General features: G+C 45.1%; 2 protein-coding genes and 1 long non-coding RNA gene across 11 annotated transcripts in view; 2 read left to right on the forward strand and 1 right to left on the reverse strand.

Moving 5' to 3' along the window:
- NAV1 (neuron navigator 1) overlaps positions 1-8706 on the forward strand; it is a 263151-nt gene extending 254445 nt beyond the window's left edge. For all 6 annotated transcript variants that reach the window (XM_064360228.1, XM_064360230.1, XM_064360229.1 and 3 more), the window contains 4 exons: positions 271-467; positions 941-1059; positions 5047-5244; positions 7768-8706. In XM_064360228.1, the coding sequence (XP_064216298.1) occupies positions 271-467; positions 941-1059; positions 5047-5244; positions 7768-7863 (610 nt within the window). In that variant the 3' untranslated portion in view covers positions 7864-8706. The remainder of the gene's footprint in view (positions 1-270; positions 468-940; positions 1060-5046; positions 5245-7767) is intronic.
- LOC135268213 (uncharacterized) overlaps positions 1-18477 on the reverse strand; it is a 136933-nt gene extending 118456 nt beyond the window's left edge. Inside the window, exons 1-2 of the long non-coding RNA XR_010336484.1 lie at positions 17861-18477; positions 5186-5260 (exon numbers count right to left, since the gene is read on the reverse strand). This is a non-coding gene — a long non-coding RNA (uncharacterized LOC135268213). The remainder of the gene's footprint in view (positions 1-5185; positions 5261-17860) is intronic.
- IPO9 (importin 9) overlaps positions 18113-25882 on the forward strand; it is a 58492-nt gene continuing 50722 nt past the window's right edge. For 2 of the 4 annotated variants that reach the window (XM_012459502.3, XM_012459505.3), the window contains exon 1: positions 18113-18290. In XM_012459502.3, coding sequence (XP_012314925.1) covers positions 18128-18290 — 163 coding nt within the window. In that variant the 5' untranslated portion in view covers positions 18113-18127. Of the gene's footprint in view, positions 18291-24103; positions 24222-25882 lie in introns of those variants that run through there. The other 2 variants (XM_012459503.3, XM_021677309.2) reach the window with 2 other exon arrangements.

Raw genomic sequence — 25882 nt, forward strand, 5'->3', positions numbered from 1 at the left:
GCTCTAAGCAGAATTAGGATTCTCTGCCCACACACGCTGATCTGGGTCAGTGATGTCAGAAGGTTATCTGAAGAGGGCTACCAATTTGAGAATCAGCTCTACCACCCCAGGGCTGCTGCTCTGAACTCAGATGTCCCCACTATTACTTGAAAAGAAACCAAGTAGGCATTAGTGAGAAGCAGGCAGAAGGAGGGACAGACTGGCCGGGGCTGAACCCTGATAATGTCCCCATTGCCACTCTGACCCTACTTTCCCCATCCTTGGTGGCAGGATGTTGACCTTCTCCAACAACGTGGAGCCAGCCAATGGCTTCCTGGTTCGTTACCTGAGGAGGAAGCTGGTAGAGTCAGACAGCGACATCAATGCCAACAAGGAAGAGCTGCTTCGGGTGCTCGACTGGGTACCCAAGCTGTGGTATCATCTCCACACCTTCCTTGAGAAGCACAGCACCTCAGACTTCCTCATCGGTACTGGGGTCCAGCTTCCCCCTGGGGGTCAGGAGGTGGCTTCTTCCCTTTTCCACCGTACCACCTGGAGGGATGCTCTCTTTCCTTCCTGGAGTCTTCAGCATGTAAAGGAGCTGCAAGCCTTGTGGCTTCAGACTTAGAATCATTAACAGGCCTTCCCAACACAGTTAGCACCACTTCAATCCCTCTCCTTGGTTTTTTCCCCACAATTAACAGAAAAAAGGAGGGAACATATGTAGGAGGGAATTAAACAGCTTTCCTCACTCCCTTATCTCACATTTCACTTCTACCTTGTGAAGCAGGACACGAGATTGCCATCTAGGCAGTCAGCATCCACTTGTCTTGACAACTCTACATTTCCTTTAATCCTTTGGCTGTCAGACCCCTCTGCCTGGTACTAAGGAGTAAAAGAGGCACACAACCGGGAAGATCTAGGTTCCCAGCCATCTTCATGGCCTCATCCTCTTCCCTAGGCCCTTGCTTCTTTCTGTCCTGTCCCATTGGCATTGAGGACTTCCGGACCTGGTTCATTGACCTGTGGAACAACTCCATCATTCCCTATCTACAGGAAGGAGCCAAGGATGGGATCAAGGTGAGCCCCACCCTCTTTGCTCACTCCCCAAGATCAGGCTGTCCTACCTAACAAAGTAGAAACATTTCTTTAATGTTAGGCATGGGACTACTGGGATTAGTTAGGTTCTCTTTCTAACAGGAGGAGCACGGCACTAGATAGACTAAGTTGCTTTCCTGCCTCCAGCCACCATTCAGCAAATGGCACGATGACCACTGCCTCTGGGGCCATCTCTCCAGGGCCATCTCTAGGGCTTCTGGCTCTGAGCCCAATTTAAACCATTCTCTAGGGGTTAGAGCAAACAGAAAAATAATTGAGCTAAGAATTAAGTAAAACCGTAACTTAAAAAAAAAAAAAGCTACTTACTAACTACTCTTAAGTATGTTAGATTGACCAAGTTACTTGACCTTTTTTAATATCTTCATTTGTTAAAAAAAGGAGATAACACCATCTGCTCTACCCCAATCACTGGAGTCTTTTATTTATTTATTTTTTTTTTGAGACGGACTTACGCTCTTGTTACCCAGGCTGGAGTGCAATGGCGCGATCTCGGCTCACCGCAACCTCCGCCTCCTGGGTTCAGGCAATTCTCCTGCCTCAGCCTCCTGATTAGCTGGGATTACAGGCACGCGCCACCGTGCCCAGCTAATTTTTTGTATTTTTAGTATAGACGGGGTTTCACCATGTTGACCAGGATGGTCTCAATCTCTTGACCTCGTGATCCACCTGCCTCGGCCTCCCAAAGTGCTGGGATTATAGGTGTGAGCCACCGCGCCCGGCCACTGGAGTCTTTTGAAGACAAAATGAAATATGTGAAAAGATTTTTAAAAGTTAGAATAAGGCTGGGCCCAGTAGCTCTCGCCTGTAATCCCAGCATTTTGGAAGGCTGAGGCAAGAGGACGACTTTAGCCCAGGAGTTTAGGCAACATGGGAGACCCTGTCTCTATAAAAAATTGTTAGAAACTAGCCAGGCATGCTGCTGTACACCCTGTAGTCCCAGCTACCCTGGAGGGTGAGGCCAGAGGATCACTTGAGTCCAGGATGTAGAGGCTATAGTGAGCCACATTCTCACCACTACACTGCAGCCTGGGCAACAGAGTGAGACCCTGTCTCAAAAAATAATAATAATAATTAAAACTAAGAATAAAATTTAGTGCAAAAGGAACATGTCATTTTTTTAAACCACTTCAGTTTTCTTACCTGTAAATTAGGGTATAATGATCACTAAAGTCCATTCCAGCACTAATAAACTGTGATGTAATAGCTAGACCCAATTGGTCATATATTATCTGTAAAAGTAATTTGTTTTTAAGATAGATATCTTGGCCGGGCGAGATGCCTCCTGTGGTAATCCCAGCACTATGGGAGACTCAGTTGGGTGGATCATTTAAGGTCAGGAGTTTGAGACCAGCCTGGCCAACATGGTGAAACTCCATCTCTACTAAAAATACAAAAATTAGCCTGAGAGGCTGAGGCAGAAGAATTGCTTGAACCCAGGAGGTGTAGGTTGCAGTGAGCTGAGATCACATCACTGCACTCTAGCCTGGGGGGCAGAGTGAGACTATGTCTCAAAAAAAAGAAAAAAAAATAGATATAATAAATTTCTAGAGATGCTATCTGTCAGACTGATGCCAGAAATCATTATTTCATTTATAAATTATGTTATTTTAAGGAAATATTGCATTATTATTAATAGCTTTTCAATTTAGAACCATTTTCACACAGGTAACATTTGTTTTCAAGAAAGTAAAAAGAAGTTAAATACTATGACTAAAGTGGAAAAATTTCCTACTTGAAAAATGAAATTGCAGGGTCATAAGATCTGTGCATGTTAAGTTTTAATGCAACCTAGGCATCCACCAGTAGATGAATGAGTAAAGAAAATGTGGTATATATACACACAGTAGAAAATTACTCAGTGTAAAAAAGAAGGAAATTCAAAGCCAGGCATAATAACGCAAGCCTGCAGTCCCAGCGGCTACTCTAGAAGCTGAGGCAGCAGGACCCATTGAGATCAGAAGGTAAAGTCTAGCCTGGGCAACATAGCAAGACCTTGTCTCTTAAAAAAAGGTGGGGTGGCCGGGTGCGGTGGCTCAAGCCTGTAATCTCAGCACTTTGGGAGGCCGAGGCGGGTGGATCACGAGGTCAAGAGATCGAGACCATCCTGGTCAACATGGTGAAACCCCGTCTCTACTAAAAATACAAAAAATTAGCTGGGCATGGTGGCGCGTGCCGGTAATCCCAGCTACTCAGGAGGCTGAGGCAGGAGAATTGCCTGAACCCAGGAGGCGGAGGTTGCGGTGAGCCGAGATCGCGCCATTGCACTTCAGCCTGGGTAACAAGAGCGAAACTCCGTCTCAAAAAAAAAAGGTGAGGTGGTTAGGGGGTGGGGAAGAAATTCTGTCATTTGCAACAACATGAATAAACTTGGAGGACATCATGTTAAGTGAAATAAGTATGATCTCACTTATACATGGAATCTAAAAAAGTCAGACTCAGAGCAGCAGAAAGTGGAATGATGGTTACCAGGAGCCGGGCAGGGGGTAGATGGATACGAGTGGTTGAAGAGATGTCAATAGTGAAAGGAAACAAAATTTCAGTTAGACCTGAGGAATAAGTTCAAGAGACATATTGTGCAATACGCTGATTATAGTTAATAACAATGTATTATTTACTTGAAGATCACTAAGAGAATAGATTTTAAGTGTTCTCACCACACAAAAAAAAATATGTGAGATAAAGCTGGGCACGGTGGCTCATGCCTGTAATCCCAGCACTTTGGGAGGCAGAGGTGGGTGGATCATCTGAGGTCAGGAGTTTAAGACCAGCCTGACGAACAGAGTGAAACCCCATCTCTACTAAATACAAAAAATTAGCCGGGTGTGGTGGCACATGCCTGTAATCCCATCTACTCGGGAGGCTGAGGCAGGAGAATTGCTTGAACCTGGGAGGCGGAGATTGCAGTGAGCCAAGACTGCACTCCAGCCTGGGCAACAAGAGCGAAACTCTCTCTGGAAAAAAAAATATATGTGAGGTAATACATATGTTAATTAGCTTAATTTAGCCATTCCATGGCAAAGACATATTTTATAATATCATGTTATACATCATAAATGCATACAATTTTTGTTGATTAAAAAATAAATAAGCTAGGCTCAGTGGCTCACGCCTGTAATCCCAGCACTCTGGGAGGCTGAGGCGGGTGGATCACAAAGTCAGGGGTTCAAGACCATCCTGACCAACATGGTGAAACCCAGTCTCTACTTAAAAATACAAAAATTAGCTGGGTGTGGTGGTGCACACCTGTAATCACAACCACTTGGGAGGCTGAGGCAGGAGAATTGCTTGAATCCGGGAGGCAGAGGTTGCGGTGAGCCGAGAGTGCACCATTGCACTCCAGCCTGGGTGACAGAGCGGGACTCCGTCTCAAAATAAATAAATAAATAAAATAAGTTGGAAAAATAAAAATTAAATATTTTTAAAAGTTTCAATATAACCTGCTAAATTATCCTCCAAAATTATTTTACAATTTATACCAACTTATTTCCTTGTTTGAAAACTCAGGAAAACTCCATAGAAATCAGAGCCTTGAGGATTTACATTTGAGGAAGTACACTTTATTTTTGAGGCATTGTCTTGCCTTTTCACCCAGGCTGGAGTGCAGTGGCTCACTGCAACCTCTGCCTTCCAGGTTCAAGTGATTCTCCTGCCTCAGCCTCCCAAGTAGCTAGGATTACAGGTATGCAACACCATGCCTGGCTAATTTTTTTTTTTTTTAGAAACAGGGTTTCACCACGTTGGCCAGGCTGGTCTCGAACTTCTGACCTCAAGTGATCTGCCCCCTTGGCCTCCCAAAGTGCTGGGATTACAGGCGTGAGCCACTGTGCCCGGCCAGGAAGTGCGCATTTTTAAGGAGCATATTTTTTTGTAGGAACTACCAAGAGACTGCGTAAACAAACCTCTAATATGTGAATTCCCCACAGTAATCATATTTCACCTTCTTTCCAGGTCCACGGACAGAAAGCCGCTTGGGAGGACCCAGTGGAATGGGTCCGGGACACACTTCCCTGGCCATCAGCCCAACAAGACCAATCAAAGCTGTACCACCTGCCCCCACCCACCGTGGGCCCTCACAGCATTGCCTCACCTCCTGAGGATAGGACAGTTAAAGATAGCACCCCAAGTTCTCTGGACTCAGATCCTCTGGTGAGTGGAAGCCATTCTAGAGTAAAAATAAGACTATTACAGAACTGAATTCTTGACCAGCGGGGTGGTTCACACCTGTAATCCCAGCACTTTGGAAGGCCGAGATGGGAGGATTGTTTAAGTTCAAAATCAGCCTGGGCAACGTAGTGAGACCCTGTCTGTATTTCAAAAAAGAAAAAAATAAGTTAAAAAAACTGAATTTTTCACACTTTCCATACATACACTGATAGGTGCCTGGAGGGTAAAGAGTGAGTACCAGTGAGGCCAGTCAGGAGCTCTGAATATCAGAATCTGGGGTTATAAAGATCATATGCCTGAGACCTGGCTTAAGCTAAATAATAATGCATCCCAGCAAGATGTATTCTAGCAAAGACCCACGTCTCAGGTCGATCCCATGGAGGAATATCAACCAAAGAATTAGAGCAGTAGGACACCCTGGCACTGTCTCTACTTCTGTTCTCCTCTGACGCTATCCTGAAGGCTGCTTTCAGCTAAATGATTTCATGGAACTCTTGTAGAAAGCAGACTGAGGCACGTACAGACTGGGGGGAATATTTGCAATGCCTGTAGCCAGAAAAAGACTGGTATCTAGGCCTGGCGCAGTGGCTCATGCCTGTAATCCTAGCACTTTGGGAGGCTGAGGTGGGTGGATCACGAGGTTAAGAGATCGAGACCATCCTGGCCAACATGGTGAAACCCCATTTCTACTAAAAATACAAAAATTATCTGGGCGTGGTGGCATGTGCCTGTAGTCCCAGCTACTAGGGAGACTGAGGCAAGAGAACAGCTTGAACCCGGGAGGCAGAGATTGCAGTGAGCCGAGATTCGCACCACTGCACTCCAGCCTGGCAACAGAGTAAGATTCCATCTCAAAAAAAAAAAAAAAAAAAAAGACTGGTATTTAAAATATGTAAAACTTCCAAATAGAAGAATGGATAAAAGATAAAAACAGCTGGGCACAATGGCTCACACCTGTAATTCCAGCTCTTTGGGAGGCTGAGGCAGGAGGAGGATGGCTTGGGGCCAGGAGGGCAAGACCAGCCTGGGCAACATACTGAGACCCCATATCTGGAAAAACAAAAAAATTAGCTGGGAGTGATGGCGCATGCCTACGGTCCCAAATACTCAGGAGGCTCAGTTGGGAGGTTTGCTCGAGCCTGAGAAGTTGAGGCTGCAGTGAGCAATGATCGCACCACTGCACTCCAACCTAGGTGACAGAGCAAGACCCCGTCTCTTAAAAAAAAGATATGAGTAGGCATTTGACAAGAGGAAACACAAATGGCCAATAAAAACATGAACGGATCCTCCACCTCTCCAATAATTGAGGAAATGCAAATTAAAGCAGATACCACTTCACGTTGGCAAAAGTAGTACGTGTGGAAGCATAGACTTTTACATTCCGCCGCTGGGAGTAGTTGTTGATAAAACTATTTTGGAGGGTAATTTGGCAGATTATATTCAAACTTAGCATGCACAAATCCTATGACCTTACAATTTTATCTTTCTCATAGGAAATAAATAATCATAATACATTTTTATTTAAATTTTGATTTGTTAGAAACAGATGCTATGTGTGTAAAAATGCTTTTAAATTGGAAGATTATAAATAATCATGTAGACAGAAGAGAATGTGGAAGGCAGAGTCAACAGAAAATGCACCAGGCTTACCCAGCTGAAATGGAAGGACCCAATCTTGAAGTGTCCAGGGAAAAAAGTAGGTAAAGAGAAGGAAGTGAATACACTGAGGTGTTTAGACTTGACATGAAGCAACACTGTTGGTAAGCTGGAGGGAAATAGGTTTCTAATAATACAGTGTCTAGCTGTTGGGTTGTAATCTATTGGAAGGGGAATTGTTAGAGACAGAGGTGTTTTTCTAGCATTTCTCACATTCCTCCCGGTATTAGTTGGTACGTTCAGGCCTTCTCTCCTCTCCTGGAGTGCAAGCACCCTGCAGGCAGAAGTGTCTCATTCTTTTTTGGTATTCCTCCATACATCACAGCATGGTACCTTATCCCTTGTATAGCTGACATACTCCCAAGTAATTTTTATACATACGCATGTAGAACAGTTACCACTGAAGCTGTCATCACTGCCTCTCACAAACCACTCTAAACTCTGAGCTCTTCCTCATGAGAAACCAAGGATCAGACCCATGATCTAGATTTTCTTTTTCTTTTCTTTTTTTTTCTTTTTGAGACAAAGTCTTGTTCTGTCGTCCAGGCTGGAGTGCAGTGATGTTATCAAAGCTCACTGTCGCCTTAAACTCCTAGGCTCAGAGGCTCAAGTCATCCTCCCACATGGGTTTCAGCATGCTGAGTAGCTGGGACTATAGTTATGTGCCACCACACCTGGCAGATTTTTTTTTAATTATTTTTTGTGGAGACAGGGTCTCTCTTTGTTTTCAAGGCTGATCTCAAACTCCTGGCTTCAAGCTGTCCTCCCACCTTGGCCTTGTCATTTCCCTTCTGTGGGCAGGACCCAGAGTCCCAGCTCTCATAAATCCATCTTTCTGCTCCTCTTTAGATGGCCATGCTGCTAAAACTTCAAGAAGCTGCCAACTACATTGAGTCTCCAGATCGAGAAACCATCCTGGACCCCAACCTCCAGGCAACACTCTAAGGGTTCGGCAGTCACTGTCACCCCTGGACAGCAGAACGCTGGCATCAGCTATCTTAGCTCCTCCTCTCCCCCTTCTTCTTTCACAGCACTGGCTCTGCAGCCCCAGGAGAACAGGAGGGAGGAGGAGATGAAAGAGGAGGGACAGGTTCTTGGTGCTGTACCTTTGAGAACTTCCTAGTAAGGATTGGTGGGGTGGCATTTGGGAACTTGTGCCCCCTAAACAGATTTACTGGCCTCCTCTAATGACTTTGGGGAAAAGATGATTCTGGGTCTTTCCCTCGACTTCTTGTTTCAATTACAAACTCCTGGGCTTTCTGGGGAGGGGTTCAGAAAACATCAAAACCCTGCAGCAGTTCCTAACTGATTCTCACAAGCAACCCTGAGAGAGACAGTCATGTGAGGGGGATCTGGGGGAGGCAGAAAGCTCCCCAGATTTTCTCACAGACCCTTCCCAATTCCATCACCACTGCCAACAACTCCTCCCCCAGAGATCTGGCTGGAGCCCAGAAAAAGAAGCATGTGGTTTAAAAAATGTTTAAATCAATCTGTAAACGGTAAAAACAAAAAACAAAAACAAGCAAACAAAAAACAATGGAAAAGATGAAGCTGGAGAGAGAGGGGAACCAGTTGCCAAGGCAGAAAGAGAGCTGCCCGCTCCTGCCCTCTGGATGACATAGGGGACATCGACAGGACGGCTGCCAACCTGAGAGGTCACCAAACCACAAAAATAACATTACAGCCTTCAGAGGAAGACTGCTAGCCATGTCTTTCTACCCTCTAATTTAACATGCATGAGAGTCAATAAACCCTACTTTTTTATTTTTGTTTTTAACTTTGTTTTCACTTTTTTCTCCCATTTGCCTATTTATTTTTTTTCTTTTTCCTTTTTTTTTTTTTTAATTTTTCCATTTCCTCACATGTTCATGAGATGCTTGGGTTGCTTTTCCAGGAGCTAGTTTGGCTTTTCCAAGCGGGTTTTATTTGGAGAATCTGATGCCATGCAATTGGCATGACACCTGCCATGCCACTATCTTTGGCATCCATGGGGTTTATATGAGACATGAAGCATTGGCTCAGAAGTAGAGGGAGAAGAGGAACCGAGTTCCCTTGACTTCCCTTTTGAGAAAGCACACGTTCTGCTGGGTAGCTCAATTGCCAGCCTCTGTCATGAGAGGGTATAGCCCCATCTTAATAGAAGAGTTACTCTGAGCTTTATCATGGACCAGAGGAAAGCCAAGAAATTGAAAACATTCCTCTGTCTTGTGGCCAGTTTGGCCTTTCACTGCACTACTTTGATGGTGCCTGACTGAATCAAAATAGCCTAACTGGCTCTTACTAGTTTTGACAAGTGAATATTCACTTCTAAGAGACTGAACATCCATGTGAGATCATCCCAATCTGAATATAAGACTCAAGGAGTTTGACTTGGTGGCCAATATCTGCCTTCCAAAGAGATCCTACCTTTGCAGATTTGCTCCTTTCCCTTTGCCCCGAAGGTCTGGCAGTCCCTGTTCTTTCATTTGACAAGTGCTTACTGAGTACTCGCTATGTACAAGTCATTAGGATAAAAAAACAAAAACACACACAAAAGACTTGGGCCCTTAAGTTTACAGTCTAGTAGGAAATGTTAACCTCTATTAAGCATACACCCCCTTGTTATCTAGACCTTAGGAGCATCTAAGAAATGTAGCTGAAACCCAAGGAGCCAGCTAGAAAGAAGCTTTTGATTAGATATACAATCATTGGGGGCAGAAGATCTGGGATCGATTAAGATGGAGCCCGAAGGACTATGGAATCTTACTTGTCTGGAGTGAGCAAGTCTACTTCCTGCCATTTCTGAAAGCCCTGTGGGACCAGCTTCCAGGCTGAGCTGCCTGGTAGGCTGAAGCTTCAGGGCTCTGCAGGTCAGGGATATATGATGAGCACGGGCCTACGTGTTTGCTCTTCAGATTCCTAAGTAGCACAAGTCTATCAGAATCTATAGGCATACCAACCTGGATCACTGTTCCACCCAACCAAGGAGTTGATGCATCTGAATCTTCGTATCAGTATATTTTCATTTAGGTCCACGAGATGGTCCAGGCTGCCCCTCACAAAAACTTCTGCATTCACCTGATAAGCTCCCAGGGATGACAGGGTTCTGTATCATGGAGACTATTATTGCTATTGCTGCTAATTCCATGAGCTGTGAAGATCCCCAACCAACTCAGCTGTAATATATGCAATTCTGTGGTGGGAAGAGGCTGTGTGTCCAAGGATGGTGCTGAAATCACTGCCTTAAGGTCTCTGCTGTGCAGAATGAGGAGGCCTCTGAGCTGGCTGTTCTATCTTAGAAGGAAGAGAACACAGGATGGATGGGCCTGCTTGGGACCTAGGCCTCTTCTAAACCCTGTCCTAAGCTCCAGTTCCATGGCAGGGCTCAGACTTTTAATGCCATCTTAATTTGATGGTTGAGCGCTTCACTCTATTTTCTGGTGCTGCCCAGCCAGTGCCTTCTGCCATGGATGTTACTGGCTACTTGAGAAAAAGGAGAGGGGAGGACCCCTTCTTTGATTCCAACTGCCTCTGACCCCAAAGGGATTCTTGGCTCTCTGGTAACCATGGATAACACCATGAATTTTATTTGGCTTCTCAGCAGGTTGATTCTGGAGGCCTCATGCTGACTTTTTCTTTCTCTTCCTGGGCTCCACCACCCTCTACTCTCAGCTGACTGCTGCATTTAGCCCAGGTCTCCAACTACTTTCCTCCAGAAAGTGTGTTCCCATCTAGTGAGGTGGTATTGAAGCCTCAGCTTTCCCTCTGGAGTCTAGGACCCTGTTTACAGTTGCTCTTCACTGTGGGGATCGATCATTCTCATGAAGGAATCACAGTTATGTGGCAACTGCAGAAGGCTGAGCCTCCTCATGGTGCTATAACCCCTTGGGACGCTCATCCAGACTTCTCTGAAGCAGAAAACCTGAGCTCCCCACTCACTGCCCTAGAATTTATGGCAAGGAGCAAATCCACAGCATTCTCTCCCACCTACGTCCTGCTTCTTGGTTGAGACTACTGGGATCCTTCAGAAAAGAAACACTGGGTCCCATAGCTAAACTCTCAACCCTCAGCCACCTTCAGAAGAATCCAGCCTAATCCTGGAAGTTGTGCTATTCTCTTCCTCTCCGGCGTACGGCCCCCCCGCCCCCCCCACCAACTCCATCCCTCACCACAGTTGGCTAGGAAATGACATGAGTTCAATATCTAATGTCAGCCAATGGGGAGAGCCAAAACTCCAGGAGAGACTCCTCAGATGAGTCCCTTCATTTCTGGATGAAGATGACCAACAAGTTTTGTCCAATGTATTTGTATCTGAGACCCTGCCTAGGCACTAAAAATAAAATACTAGGTCATTGGAGGCTAATGCGGGACCCGATGTCTCTGTGTGTGTGTGTGTGTGTGTGTGTATCTCCCTCTCTCACACACACAAGAGCAGTTTGCTGTTGCTGTTTCCTACCTTCTGAGGCTTCATAGAGTATTTTTTAAAAATCTATGCTTTGTGGCAGCTCTACGGTGCTTATCTCTGTCTTTGTGTAAATCCTTAAGTACCCATGTCTTTTTCATGTCTAACCATTGGGAAGGTAGAGGCTGGCAGGGAAGAAGAATCTGCTACAAGTCCATGGGAAGACCCTAGAGTGAAATCCTTATTGGTTGGTATACTGTTTTGGTCTTGAATTGCCAACCTTCCAACTGATCTATCCATACTCCTTAAGTACTAAAGACAAAATAGTGGGCTATTTTTTCCTCTTAATTTCTTGCCTTCTGGTTTTCTTGCAAGACTTAGACTCTAACTGTACCTAATCTCACCATCTCTTCACTTCTACCTCCCTGAAACAAGGGTCACGCTACTCAGAGGGATATCCCCTTACAGTGGTCTGAGAAATAACTCTATTTCCTAAAGTATTCTAAAGAAGTAAGAAGAGAGAAATGGTAGCCTGCTGTTTCTCACAGACACCTCACATCCTCACTTGGGGTGCATCCACATAGAAACCCTGCATTTAGGTAAAATTTGCCTGACTGAAGAGGACTCAGCCCTCCAAGTTAGGATCAAAGAGATATCTACATGAGACCTTAAGAATACTTTATTGCAGTGTATGGGGGAGGGGAATTGTCCTAATCACACATTGAACACGGGGAGTAAGTGCTGAAGTGACCCAGATCACCAAATGCAGTTCCTCGTCATATTTTGTTTTTGTTTTCTTTATTCCTTGACACTGGCTAAGCTAAAGTTAAGAAGCGGATTTCATAAGCCAACCCCAGTGATGGGATGGGAAAATGGGCTTTTGCAGAGGGTTTATTCATAGAGATGGATATACTACTCACAAGTTCTGGCTCATGGCTCCACTGATTAGTCCATAGTAATAAAATGGTCTTGCGAACACTGTTCCCCAAAAGGCCAAAGCCTGATGATATTACCCCTTACAATCCAATCAGCCTTATGTTTTAATGAGTCCTGAATCAACCTGACTATGGATATATGGCGTCACCAGCTTGACACTCCCCACTGCCCAGGGTGCATGTCTGCTCAGCCTAGCCCTGGAAGCCAGCACTGCCGGCCACAGATCCTGGGAAAGGTGGCAGTAAACCGGAAGATGTAGCCCTGAAGGGAGGACACCTATCAAAATGCCAAAGCTGCAGGGACACGAAGACAGTTGAAAGTTAAACCAATATCTACTACATCCTTCCAGTTTGATGGTTTGAAATTAAACTTACGTATACTAGATCCTTCCAGTATGCCGGATCTTCTTAACGATTACATGGTGGAGAATTTTCTGTGACAAGGGTGGTCATGGAAGTGAGTGAGTGAACCCTGGTTTCTCATTCCTTAAAGCAGTGGTTCTCAAAGTATGGCACGAGACCAGCAGCATCAGCAGCATTTGGGAACTTGTTAGAAACAAAATTCCCAATCCCATCTCAGATCTGCTGAATCAGAAACTCTAGTGAGCGGAATTAGCAACCCATCAACTCCTGGTGATATGATGCACACAAAATTCAGCTGTTTCAAAGGGAAAGCCCTTTAGAGTATCGGAGTTCCCACACTGAGAGGCTTTAGGGCCCAAAATAAGAAGGTTCTAGGTTATAATTCAGACTTTAATGTTAACTTCAAGGTCACCTTTCTCATGCTTTCTTGTGTTTCTGTTCTTCCATTTATTTTAACAAAGAAAGTTATGTGTGCCTTTGTGTGGAAGTTAGGAAAATGTTCACATCTTTCCTAGTTGAACACAACCTTCAGAGAAAAATCTTATGCCTCGGAAGTTTCTACCTGGCACACTAAGGGGCTTCAACAAGGAAAGCAGTTGGAGGTCTCTTTCAGATTGCTCTTCTGCCAGATTATTTGTATCCGTTCTGAGCTGATTATGTAATAGAATGGAAAAGGTAAAAGAAAAAAATCTAATTTGTATTTCCATGACAACATGTTCTCCCAGCAACATACTGCTCGTTTATTTGAGTTTTAAAGGGCATTGCTGGGCCTGAGAACCGGGCCAGAACCTCCTTCTGTACGGCAGCTAACAATGTAGGGCTCCAGTATCCCGGGAAGGCCCCTTATCCACACTCAGCTCAGCTATTAGGAGTCCTGCATAATGAAGACACAGCCCTGGGCACTTCAATCCTTGTGCTCCTCCTCTCTTTCCCCACACCAGGACCTGGATATGGAAGTACTCAGCCAAGGCAATAGAATAAACTCTTTTTTTTCTTGTTTTTGTGTGTGTGTGGTTTTTTTTTTTTTTTTTTTTTTTTTGGAGGAGTCTTGCTTTGTCACCCAGGCTGGAGTGCAGTGGTGCAGTCTCGGCTCACTGCAACCTCCGCCTCCCAGGTTGAAGCGATTGTCCTGCCTCAGCCTCCCGAGTAGCTGGGATTACGGGTACCTGCTACCACACCCAGCTAATTTTTGTATTTTTAGTAGAGACAGGGTTTCGCCATGTTGGCCAGGCTGGTCTTGACCTCCTGACCTCAGGTGATCCGCCTGCCTCAGCCTCCCTAAGTGCTGGGATTACAGGCATAAGCCACTGCGCCTGGCCAAATAAGTTCCTTTTTTCTTTTTTCTCTTTTTTTTTTTTTTTTTTTTTTTGAGACGGAGTTTCACTCTTGTTACCCAGGCTGGAGTGCAATGGCGCGATCTCGGCTCACCGCAACCTCCGCCTCCTGGGTTCAAGCAATTCTCCTGCCTCAGCCTCCCGAGTAGCTGGGATTACAGGCAAACGCCACCATACCCAGCTAATTTTTTGTATTTTTAGTAGAGACGGGGTTTCACCATGTTGGCCAGGCTGGTCTTGACCTCCTGACCTCAGGTGATCCGCCTGCCTCAGCCTCCCTAAGTGCTGGGATTACAGGCGTGAGCCACCGCGTCCGGCCCATAAGTTCCTTTTTTAAAAAAATCTGAAAAAAGCTTCATATCTTTACAAACTCACAAAATAGCTGATGGGGCCATGGGGGAGATGAGGCTGTTTAGAACTAGTTTTGTTTCAAGTTTGTCAATTTTCCCTGGGGTACAGCACAAAGCAAAATACCTTGCTAGTAATAGGTCTCCTAAGCTCTGGAACTAAGTGTTCAGAGGAAGGTCTAAAGCCTGGGGGAGGCAAGTATAAAATAATTCCATTAAAATCACCTCCTCGGTCCCCAGAAGGCTGATGGTGGGTCCTCTGGCCATCTCCAGCGGGGTCTTCCTGCTCCCTGGCCATTTCTCTATGCCTGAAGATACAAAGACGGTATCAAGGCAGAGCTCGCGTGTCGCAGCCAGTCTCGGCTACTGCTGTGCAGTGGCTCCCACTGTCTAACGCTTTTTTGTTTTTGATTTTTCTAACAAAACAATCTTTTTTTAAAATGAATTCCAACCCCTGCTAGCTTCCTTCTCCGCCTCCATACCGCGCGAGGCAGCACCGTTTATGTGGCAGTCCATGTTTCTCAAGTGCATGGTGTTCTCAGGTGGAGAGTGGGCAGAAGTTTTCGCAATGCTTTTTTTCAAGTTACTGGGTGCAAAAACCCCAAACCAGGATATGTGTATGTTTATGTGTTTATGTTTTTTCTCATTTGACCCTCTCCTCTTTCAACCTGCCGCCTTTTGTATCTAACGTAGAGAAAGCGAAACTGAATCTGGAAAGCAAACTGTTGTATATAGTTGCGGTAACAATCATGAAGAGAGAGCTGGGCTGTCCCCTCAGTAATTCATTTTAAATAAGAAATTACTTAAAAATTAAACTCATGCCAGGGCCAGCTGAAGAGGCCTGGCTTCATCACCACTGAGGCCACCCCCATCTGGGCCCTCTGTCCATCTGGCATGTCTCCTCCCAGCAAGATTCATCTGTTCAATGCCATTTGCGTTTCAATAAAGTTATCTCCTGTATTGTCCACTGGCTCTCTAGCTCCCTCTCTGCCTGTTTTCTGTCTCCATTTATCTTGTGGCCCATTCCTTGATCAGCAAGGTCAGACTGCTTGTGGTCATTTGCCTAACCCAGAAGTATAACCCACTTGCCTGGAAATATCTGATCCCGAAATCCTAAACTAGAGTCTCCTGACTCCTTCGGTTGGGGGTGGGGGGAACCCCAGCTCGCACACGGTGGACATAGCATCCTTCACGAGGACTCAAAGCATCCAGCCCAAACATCAAGGCTCTGGAATCTTCCATCCGGGTTGCCACAGTGTTTGAAAACATTCCACCCTCTGGACTTTCCTCCATTTTCTTCTTGAGGTAAAAGTGAACTGACCTATTAGAAAGAAGCTGTTTAATCAAGTTCAGCTTTTCTTGGCTACTTCAAGAAGGAAAATATGTCTTACTATTCCCCATTGTGGAATTAAAGGGTCCAAGAAGCAATCTTTTCCCTATGAAATTGTAGTAACACAACTTATCTCTACCCTTTTAACATGGGAAGTGACAAGCGGGTTGAGAACTCTCTTCAAGCCAGTTGCAGTGGGTGCACCTGTAGTTCTAGCTACTGTGGAGGCTGAGGCGGGAGGATCACCTGTCCAACCTGGGCAACACAGCAAGACCCCCCAACTCAACAATAAATAAATAAATCCTTCCTTTGAAATAATCTTCTGATGAGATGACTTAATCCCTGATTGCTATCAGTCTAGCATCCACAGTCTTGGAAGTGACCTAGGAACTGGCAGCTGGTTTCCTTTGCCATGTGAGAATGAACTCATTTGATAAGGGTTCCTGGAAACCATTTCGAAGGCACATAACCGGAACAGCTCACTAAAAACTACCTGTTCCTGTTTGCTCTAGAATCTCCCATTCCAACGACATTCCATCCCTTCTGCCACTACATGCTTGACACTCTGTCCTGCATTTTTTTTTAATTTTTATTTTTTTATAGACAGAGTCTCTATATGTCACCCAAATTGGAATGCAGTAGCTATTCATAGGCGTGATGACAGTGCACTACAGCCTGAAACTCCTGGGCTCAAGTGATCCTCCTGCCATTTTATTTTATTTTATTTTATTTTATTTTATTTTTTGAAACGTCTCACTCTGTTGCTCAGGCTGGAATGCAGTGGTGCGATCTCGGCTCACTGCAACCTCCGCCTCCTGGGTTCAAGCAATTCTCCTGCCTCAGCCCCCTGAGTAGCTGGAATTAGAGGTGTGAACCACCATGCCTGGTTAATATTTTGTATTTTTAGTAGAGATGAGGTTTCACCATGTTGGTCATGCTGGTCTCGAACTCCTGACCTCGTGATCCACCCACCTTGGCCTCTTAAACTGCTGGGATTACAGGCGTGAGTCCCGGCACCCGGCCCACCCCCCCCCTTTTTTTTTCTTTGAGACAAGATCTCACTCCGTCACCCAGGCTGGAGTGCAGTGGTGCAATCACAGCTCACTGCAGCCTCATCCTCCTTGGCTCAATTCCCACCTCCATCTCCTGAGTAGCTGGGAGTACAGGCGCAGGCCACCATGCCTGAGCAATTTTTGTATTTTTTTGTAGAGATGAAGTCTCACCACATTGCCCAGGCTGTTCTCGAACTCCTGGGCTCAAGTGATCCTCCTGCCTCGGCCTCCCAACGTGCTAGGACTAGAGGCGTGAGCCACTGTGCCTGGCCACACCCTGCATTTTTTTTTTTTTTTTTTTGAGATGGAGTTTCGCTCTTATTACCCAGGCTGGAGTGCAATGGCGCGATCTCGGCTCACCGCAACCTCCGCCTCCTGGGTTCAGGCAATTCTCCTGCCTCAGCCTCCTGAGTAGCTGGGATTACAGGCAAGCGCCACCGTGCCCAGCTAATTTTTTGTATTTTTAGTAGAGACGGGGTTTCACCATGTTGACCAGGATGGTCTCGATCTCTTGACCTCGTGATCCACCTGCCTCGGCCTCCCAAAGTGCTGGGATTACAGGCGTGAGCCACCGCGCCCGGCCCCCACACCCTGCATTTTTAACACCTCACTGGAGTGCTCATCCTCCACACCTGCTCCACTATTTAGGCGTGGGTCATTTCCTACAACCAGCCACTGACAACCACATCATCAGACGGCTCTTGTTCCCACACCCCTTAAATGTCCAGCCCTAATTTCTCAGGGAAAAACATTTGTACATTTTCAACAAATAGGATACATTCTCAAATAGTCACATACAGCACTCACTCTGGAGGAAACACCCTTTCACATGCAGGTGCTCTCCCCTGCCCACCCACTTTCCAGCTTCGAGGTTGGGCTCATCTAGGCTGGGAAACCAAGGGACCAGCAACAGAGCGAGACAACGTCTCAAAAAAAAAAATAAAATAAAATAAAGTTTGCTTCAGTTTCTTCTCTCTCTCTTTAGATTCCCGAGGCTAAGATGAAGAGAGTCACTTTAGCCAACTTTTTTTCAGTGTTTGGGGGTAAAAGAATGTGTTTAGCTATTTGTGACCCAGACCTCTCTCCTTAAAGCCCTCTACATCCATTCCCATCCCGCCTCCTCTCTCCTAATACCTGAAAGATGCATAAATATAAAGTCATATATCATGACCTTTATTCCAAATGAGATTGCTAACCTACTGTGCAACTTTAGGAAAGGCCCTCAACCTCTGGGGCTCAGTTTTCACATAAATCCAATGATCCTTGCAGAGAAAGGTGCGGTTCCTGTTCACGCAACAGGAGGCGCTGTCTCTGGAGGCTTAGACTCATTCCCCGCCCTCCGTCCACTCCCGCCCGCTCCCTCCCGCTTCTGGTGCGCAGGCGCGGCTTCGCGGATTGGCCGCGCGCGGAGGCCGTCATTCCGTGGCGGGTCCCGGCCGCGGGGCTGGCGGGCTGAGGGGAGGAAAGATGGCGGCAGCAGCGGCAGCTGGTGCGGCCTCCGGGCTGCCAGGTCCGGTGGCACAAGGATTGAAGGAGGCCTTGGTGGATACGCTCACTGGGATCCTATCCCCAGTACAGGAGGTGCGAGCGGCTGCTGAAGAACAGATTAAGGTGCTGGAGGTGACGGAGGGTGAGTGAGGCGGGACCGTCACGAGGATGGCTCAGCCGCACAATCCGCTGACCGCAGCTCCAGACCGGCAGGGGACATGGGGAGCCTGAGCCAGTTGGAGATCCGGACGCCGAGAAGTGGAGTAGGAAGCGAGAGGTTGATGGCGCTGGTGACTGTGAAAGTCCCAGAGAGGAGAGGCGCGCCTGAAGGATGGGGTCGGGGGAGGTGGAGCCTGGGGGTTGGCGGGGGAGGGTGGAGACTCGAAAAGATAGATGGAGCCTGGAATCTGCTGGGGACGGAGATGGAGCTAGACTTGGTGCTGCTGGAGGAAGTAGCGCGTTCTGGGAAATATTTTTTGAGTCTAAAACCAAGGTCTTTTGCTGTTCTGTTCACCAGCTCTATTGTACTGGGGTAAGAGTAGGGGGAGCTATTAGAAGTGGTGAAGGATAGGGCCTTGAGAAGGCGGCTATCAGAGCGAATAGATGTCATCAAACAAGTTTCTGCCTGTGAGTTATAAACCTAGCTGGTTGTTTGTACTCTTCATGTTTTCCAAGAAATTAAATGTATATGCAACTGCTTCACCGTCCTGACCATACTTCCGTTTATTTTAAAAATAATTTGTCCTTGTTAAATACCTTTGTGCATTTCTATTTGGAGGACCTGATCATCCTTTGTTTTTGATTCTTTGTCTCCATCCTCTATTGTGTGCTTTAAAGTGATGGAGTAGAAAATAAACTATGGGTTCGAGATTTTCTATCAATTTCCTCCTGAGTGAGCCTTTCACCAGGTTCAGTGTAGCTACTACAAAGAACAATTTAATAGAGAAACAAGAGGAGGAAAAATCTTCTTGGTCTTTGTATAAGAACTCTGGTCAGAGCTTCACTGGAACTCCAAATCCTCAGAATCTCCCAACTCAGGAATATTTCCATCACCACTTAAATATCTCATCAGAGGTATGGGAAATTGTCCCATCACACATACCCATCACATTCAAAACCTTGAGTTAACTCTCCTACTGGACGTATTTTTATTGAAAAGAATTTAGAACAAATGTCTCTTAAATTTAGTTTATATTCTCTCACAGTATGAAAGAGTTGTTGAAAACAAATTTTCTTCTGTTGGAAATATGTTGAGATTTGGGATCTAACAGGCTAAGGACCATTTTGAAGACCCGGTTGTAATTGTCATTGTTTTATAAAATACCGGATCCTACAAGAAGAGAAACCACTGGTTAGGAGAAAGCTTTTTGAGAACCATGGAGTTTTTATCGGCTTCTAAGTAAAATTCCTTTATGCACATTCACGTCTGTCTCCCTTGAGTATGAGGAAGGAAGAGTGACAAAGCAAAGGAACCTCATCACATTCAAGTTGCCACCTGAATACAGCTGAGAGTCTGGTGCAAATTCATCCTAACTAAACCTTCCCTGAGTGGTACCCAGTGTTCCTGGTGCCCCAAAGGCATGTGTGGCACCTTTGTATGAAAGGTGGACCTTGACTCATGTTTAAACTGTCTTACAACGTCTCCACTTTTGCTCTGATCTTTTCAACTTTAGCCAAATGCCATGGTCTCATCTAGGCAAAGTCAGTTATAAAGTTCTTGAGGTCTTTTCTGAAGCTCTGATTCCTCACTTTATTCATCTTTTTTTTTTTTTTTTTTTTTTGAGACTGGGTCTCGCTCTATCATATAGGCTTTGGTGCAGTGGTGCCATCATGGCTCACTGCTGCCTCAAACTTGTGGACTCAAGCGATCCTCCCACCTAGGCCTCCCAAAGTGCTGGGATTACAGGCATGAGCCATTGCACCTGGCATCTTTTTGGGTCTTTAAGTGAAAAATTAAATTTCAAAAGGACAGAATTTTGATCTAGGCCACTGATGAGAAATACATTGACCCTCCCTTTCCCCCATAACTTACTGGTAATGTGCTGTTGGGCACGCTGTGAGAATGAGAAGTATGGAAAGGCATTGATACAGTGACCTGACATTGGTCTAGTTAATGGAGCATATGACTCAGGTTTTGGATGTGGTTAGAGGGTTGGATCAGTCTCTGGAGTTCAGTCCAGTGCTTCGGACCCTTTTGAGGCTGTTTGTGTCTTTTAAGTAGTCTTGCTCCTTATGTTTATCCGAAAAACTATAGAGATTTATCCGCTTCTGTGCCTCTTTTTTTGGTGGAGAATGGTAATCCATTCCTCAGATGCAGTCTGCTTTCTCCCTTTTGTGGCCTTTAACAACTAAGTTATCTTTGAAATTGGGTTCAGAAAATCTCAGATGTTTTATCAACATGGTATAATATAGTGGCTTCTTCTCCACCAGCCTCAACCCTTCTTTACATGAAAACATAGCACCTTGCTTTCCAGCCAGGAATTAGCCAACTATCTGGCCTGATGAAACTGGCAGGACATTGCTGCTCCTGTTAGAATGCCCTACAGAGCAAGATGAGCCATTCTTGCAGACATGGACAAATTACTTTCCACTCCTTTGGTGTTGCTTCACATTTTAGGTTTGGTTTTGCTTTGTTTTTTGAGACAGAGTCTCACTCTGTCGCCCAGGCTGGAGTGCAATGGCACAATGTTGGCTCACTGCAGCCTCTGCCTCCCAGCTTCAAGCAGTTCTCCTGCCTGAGCCTCCTGAGTAGCTGGGATTATGGGCACCTGCCACCATGCCCAGCTAATTTTTGTATTTTTAGTAGAGATGAGGTTTCACCATGTTGGCCAAGCTGGTCTTGAACTCCTGACCTCAGGTGATTCACCTGCCTCAGCCTCCCAAAGTGTTGGGATTACAGGCGTGAGCCCACGCCTAGCCCACAGTTTAGTTTTATCCTAGTAGAAAGAACCTTGCTTTCTGGAAACACATTTTTTTTTTTTAAGACAGAGTCTTACTCTGTGGACCAGGCTGGAGTGCAGTGGCATGATCTCGGCTCACTATAGCCTCTGCCTCCCAGGTTCAAGCAATTCTTGTGCCTCAGCCTCCAAGTAGCTGGGATTACAGGTATGCACCATCATGCCTGGCTAATTTTTGTATTTTTAGTAGAGGCAGAATTTAGCCATGTTGCCCGGGCTGGTCTTGAACTCCTGAGCTCAAGCAATCTGCCCACCTCAGCCTCCCAAAGTGCTGAGATTACAGGCATGAGCCAACCTGCCAGGCTGGAAACACTCTTAAAATTTGAAGTTAATGAGAAATCTGGGATTTGGTGTCTACTATTATTTTATTCTGATAATCTTTTGATCCTTTTTTGGTTCCACAGGGCCCAAGATCAGGTGACAACCAGATCTAGTCCCTCTGTCCTCTGAAATAACCACACTGTCTTCGTGAGCTGTTTATTAGTCCATCACATAGGAGACTGGTCCCACATGGTCCTTAATATTAACTGGTCTGTTTCCTTTGCCAAAAAGGTTTATTACCTTCCTTGGCTACCAGGTGATGATCCCCAGTCTTGAAGATTAAGTGGAAGAATATCTAATTTGTGGAGAAAGGGCACAGGTCAATTGTCAACTCCTTGTTAAAAGGACAGGCAAAAGAGAAGTTGACATGCTGTGACCAAACTACTATAGATGAGATTTTAAGAAGCAGTTATCTTAGAAAGTAAAGGTTGCTGGAGCCTAGAGTAATCCTGATCATTTAGTGTACCAGCTGATATTTTCTGAGAAATAAATTGCCTATAATTAATTATCACATTTTCCAGAGTGGGCACCTGTTCTCTTAAGCCAAGGAAGTGTGTGTATTTGAGAGATCCACTTGATTCATATAGTATGTCAGTCTGAAAAGGATAAGATAGGTTGCTTCATCTGCCTGGTGTCCTGGAATGATTTTCTTTTTCTTTTTCTTTTTGAGATGGAGTCTCACTCTGTCACCCAGGCTAGAGTGCATTGGCACGATCTCGGCTCACTGCAACCTCCACCTCCTGGATTCAAGTGATTCTCATGCCTATGTCTCCTGAGTAACTGGGATTACAGGCACACGCCACCACACCCGGCTAATTTTTGTATTTTTAGTAGAGATGGAGTTTCACCCTGTTAGCCAGGCTGGTCTCAAACTCCTGACCTCAGGTGATCCGCCCACCTTGCCCTCCCAAAGTGTTGGGATTACAGGCATAAGCCACTGTGCCCAGCCGGAATGATTTTCTTGAGTCCCTGTGCTTGCTATTTTCCCTAATCACTTGGAATCTGGAAGAAACCCAGCAAACCTCTCGGAATATTTAAAGTCTGTTTAAAAGGGCTAATTAGATAAAGAGATGATACCAGTAACCACCTTCATCAGATAGCACTCCCATCCTGAATTGAGAAGAACATTGCTTGAAAATTTGGAAGCTGCTGGGTGTGGTGGCTCATGCCTTGTAATCCCAGCACTTTGGGAGGCAGAGGCAGGTGGATCACCTGAGGTCAGTAGTTCAAGACCAGACTGGCCAACATAGTGAAACCTCGTCTCTACTAAAAATACAAAAAATTAGCTGAGTTTGGTGGCGGGCACCTGTAATTCCAGCTACCAGGGAAGCTAAGGCAGGAGAATCGCTTGAACCCAGGAGGCGGAGGTTGTGGTGAGCCAAGATTGCACCATTGCACTCCAGCCTGGGCAACAAGAGCTAAACTCCATCTCAAAAAATGAAAGAAAGAAAGTTTGGACGTTACTATGGTGTACAGTATTCTGCAGATAATTGTTAACCTTTGTTTTTCTTTCTTTCTTCTTTCTTTCTTTCTTTCTTTTTTTTTTTTTTTTAAAGATAGAGGGTATTGCTCTGTCACCCAGGCTGGCTGGAGTGCAGTGGTGTGATCCTAGCTCACTGCAGCCTCCAACTCCTGGGCTCATGCAACCCTCCCACCTCAGCCTCTCAAGTAGCTGTGACTACAAACATGTGTTCATACCCAGCTGATTTTTTTAAACTTTTTTCTGGAGATGGGGTCTTGCTGTGTTGACCAGGCTGATGTTGAACTGCTGCCCTCAGTGATCCTCCCAAAGTGCTGGGATTATAGGGATGAGCCACCCTTTCATTTTTCTTAGGAGGATTGAGATTTTAAGTTTGATCAGGTTTGTAGATTTACTTCTACCTAAATAGGGTAAAAATTTTAAGAAAAAAAAGTTTTTGATTTGTTAGAGACTTTTTTTTTTTGTTGTTTCACTGCTAAGAGTCTAGAGCATTCTTTCTAATTCTGTTTTGTTTAATAGGCAGGTTCATGTTAAGCACTTTATAAACATAGTAGTTAAAAAGACTGGAGAGGTTATGAACCACCAAAGATTTCTTACGTCAGAGTCTCATATTCTGTACTCAGCTTCATCAACTCTCTTTTGTTTTTGTCTGACTTATGGTGAGATCATGAGAATTACCATCTTTTGAGAATGTCAGCCTTTTAGTTTTGGTGTATTTGTGCTTTACTTTTTTATATTGTAGAGTGAAGTTCTTTCCCTCTTTTTCTTCTTCTTTCTCTACTTTCCTCTAAGAATGGCATTACCCATCTGGTGGAATGGGTTGCTTTCATTCAGCAGCTTTTAATTCTCCATGCCAGCATGCACAGACTTTCTTATATAACTAGATTTAGACCCTTGGTCATTTTCTTCTTTTAGTTATTTCTTTTTTGCCTATTAGAAATGAAGACATTTCCCCTATCATTTGGCCTTATCTAGTTCCCAGTAGATAGTCACAGAGAATACATTTTTCTTCCCTTCTACCACCATTATGTTGAACAGGGAATGGGGGGAAATTATCTCTCCCTCACCTTTCCTGGCATTCAGATGCTGCCTAGATATCTGTATTGATATCCCCACCTTAGATGCCTAGAGAGATGATCCTACTGGCTGGAAGTTTGCTTTCTGGTTCTCATGGGCACTTTTCTGGCTCTTTTGCAGTATAGCGTAAGCACTGTTCACCTGCGAAGGGCGCCCCTCAAGGATCCAGACGCACTCCTGGGCATGTGGCGGGCACTGAGCCGAGCGGAAGGCGGCCACGCTCGGAAAAAGGCCAGTGGTAGAGTTTTCTTTTTCCTTTCAGCTTGGTTTTGTTGTGCTTACCAACCCCCCTGAGAAATAGGGGGCTGATCCAGGGCTCTACTCAAAACCCTGTCCTTCTCCAACAATCCCTGTTCACAATTCTTACTGTTTGACTCTCAAAGTACTGCTAAGTCTTGTCTCTCTAGGAGACCCGTCAGACCAATAGTGTGTATTTCTTAACTGATCCTTTATCCTCCATGCTTTCCTTTGGATTTTCCCTTCTAAACCAAGTTTTAAATGGATAATGTTTTTGCCAAGTAGGGTGATAGGAGAGAAAGGGGAGCAAGGGCCGGGCGCGGTGGCGCGTGCCTGTAGTCCCAGCTACTCGGGAGCCTGAGGTAGGAGGATTGCTTGAACCCAGGAGTTCTGGGCTGTAGTGTGCTATGCTGATCGGGTGTCCGCACTAAGTTTGGCATCAATATGGTGACCTCCCGGGAGTGGGGGACCACCAGGTTGCCTAAGGAGGGGTGAACTGGCCCAGGTCAGAAATGGAGCAGGTCAAAATTCCCGTGCTGATCAGTAGTGGGATGACGCCTGTGAATAGCCACTGCATTCCAGCCTGGGCAATATAGCGAGACCCCATCTCTTAAAAAAAAAAAAAAAAAAAGAAAGGGGAGCAAGGATAACAAGAGGGAAGCAAGAGGCTAAAAGAGAATGAGACTAGAGAATGAGACTAGAGAATGAAAGAGGGCAGAGGACTTCTTAGAAAGGAAGTCAAAGGATGCCGTTTTGGATTGGAATAAAGGTATAATTGAGATTCTAGAGTCAGGGTGAAAACCCAGTTTAACGGAATGACCTGTCCTTATTTCACCATGGGAAAGGGAACTAGAGAAATTAAATTTCCCAACAAAAATAGCTTTACAAAGCTAACTTCATATAACCCTCTTGGTAGTGTTGCCCTTTGGCTCAACTTCATAGACTGAATCTTAGTTTAATCTTAAATGGTTCTTTCCAAGCAAAGCAAAATATAGTGGATATGTTTGTCTGTGTTTCTTATATTTTCCCTGACTTCATCATCCCGGAGTAAGTTATTAGGCTATTCTTTCTCGTGTTTTTAAAGAGATTATGTTAAAAGACACCAATCAGTAAAACCAGAAGTTCCCCAACACACACACACAGACACACACACACACGTGCCTTTTTTTTAACAGATATACTTAGTTGTATTTCAAAAAATATTGTATCTTGTTAAGTGAAAAATCTGTAAATAGGGTTTTACTGCTTAACAGAAACCAGTGGATAGGAGCAAATGTGTTGATCAGATTTAAAATAAGGCAGAGAGCTTTAGGACTTTTTTCTGGCTTTTCCTTCTTTGCATTAGTTTGTTAGTTTGCTTTTTAATTGAGACAGAGTCTCACTGTGTCATCCAGGCTGTAGTGCAGCGGTGTGATCATAGCTCACACGTAGCCTCAAACTCCTGGGCTCAAGCAATCCTTCCTTGTTAGCCTCCTGAGTAGCTGGGACTACAGGTGTGCACCACCACGCCCAGCTAATTTTACATTTGTTTTATAGCACAGAGTTTACCATTAACCCCATACTGCTTGGAAACAATTATTTATATAGCTTTTAAGTAAAGTTTTATGGACATGACACTCTTCAATTGTGACTGATAGCCTTGTATTTCTAGTAGGTATGTGG

The sequence above is a fragment of the Aotus nancymaae genome, unplaced genomic scaffold, assembly GCF_030222135.1.
Source record: "Aotus nancymaae isolate 86718 unplaced genomic scaffold, 86718_ANA_hifiasm-v0.15.2.pri h1tg000039l, whole genome shotgun sequence".
NCBI lineage: Eukaryota > Metazoa > Chordata > Mammalia > Primates > Aotidae > Aotus > Aotus nancymaae.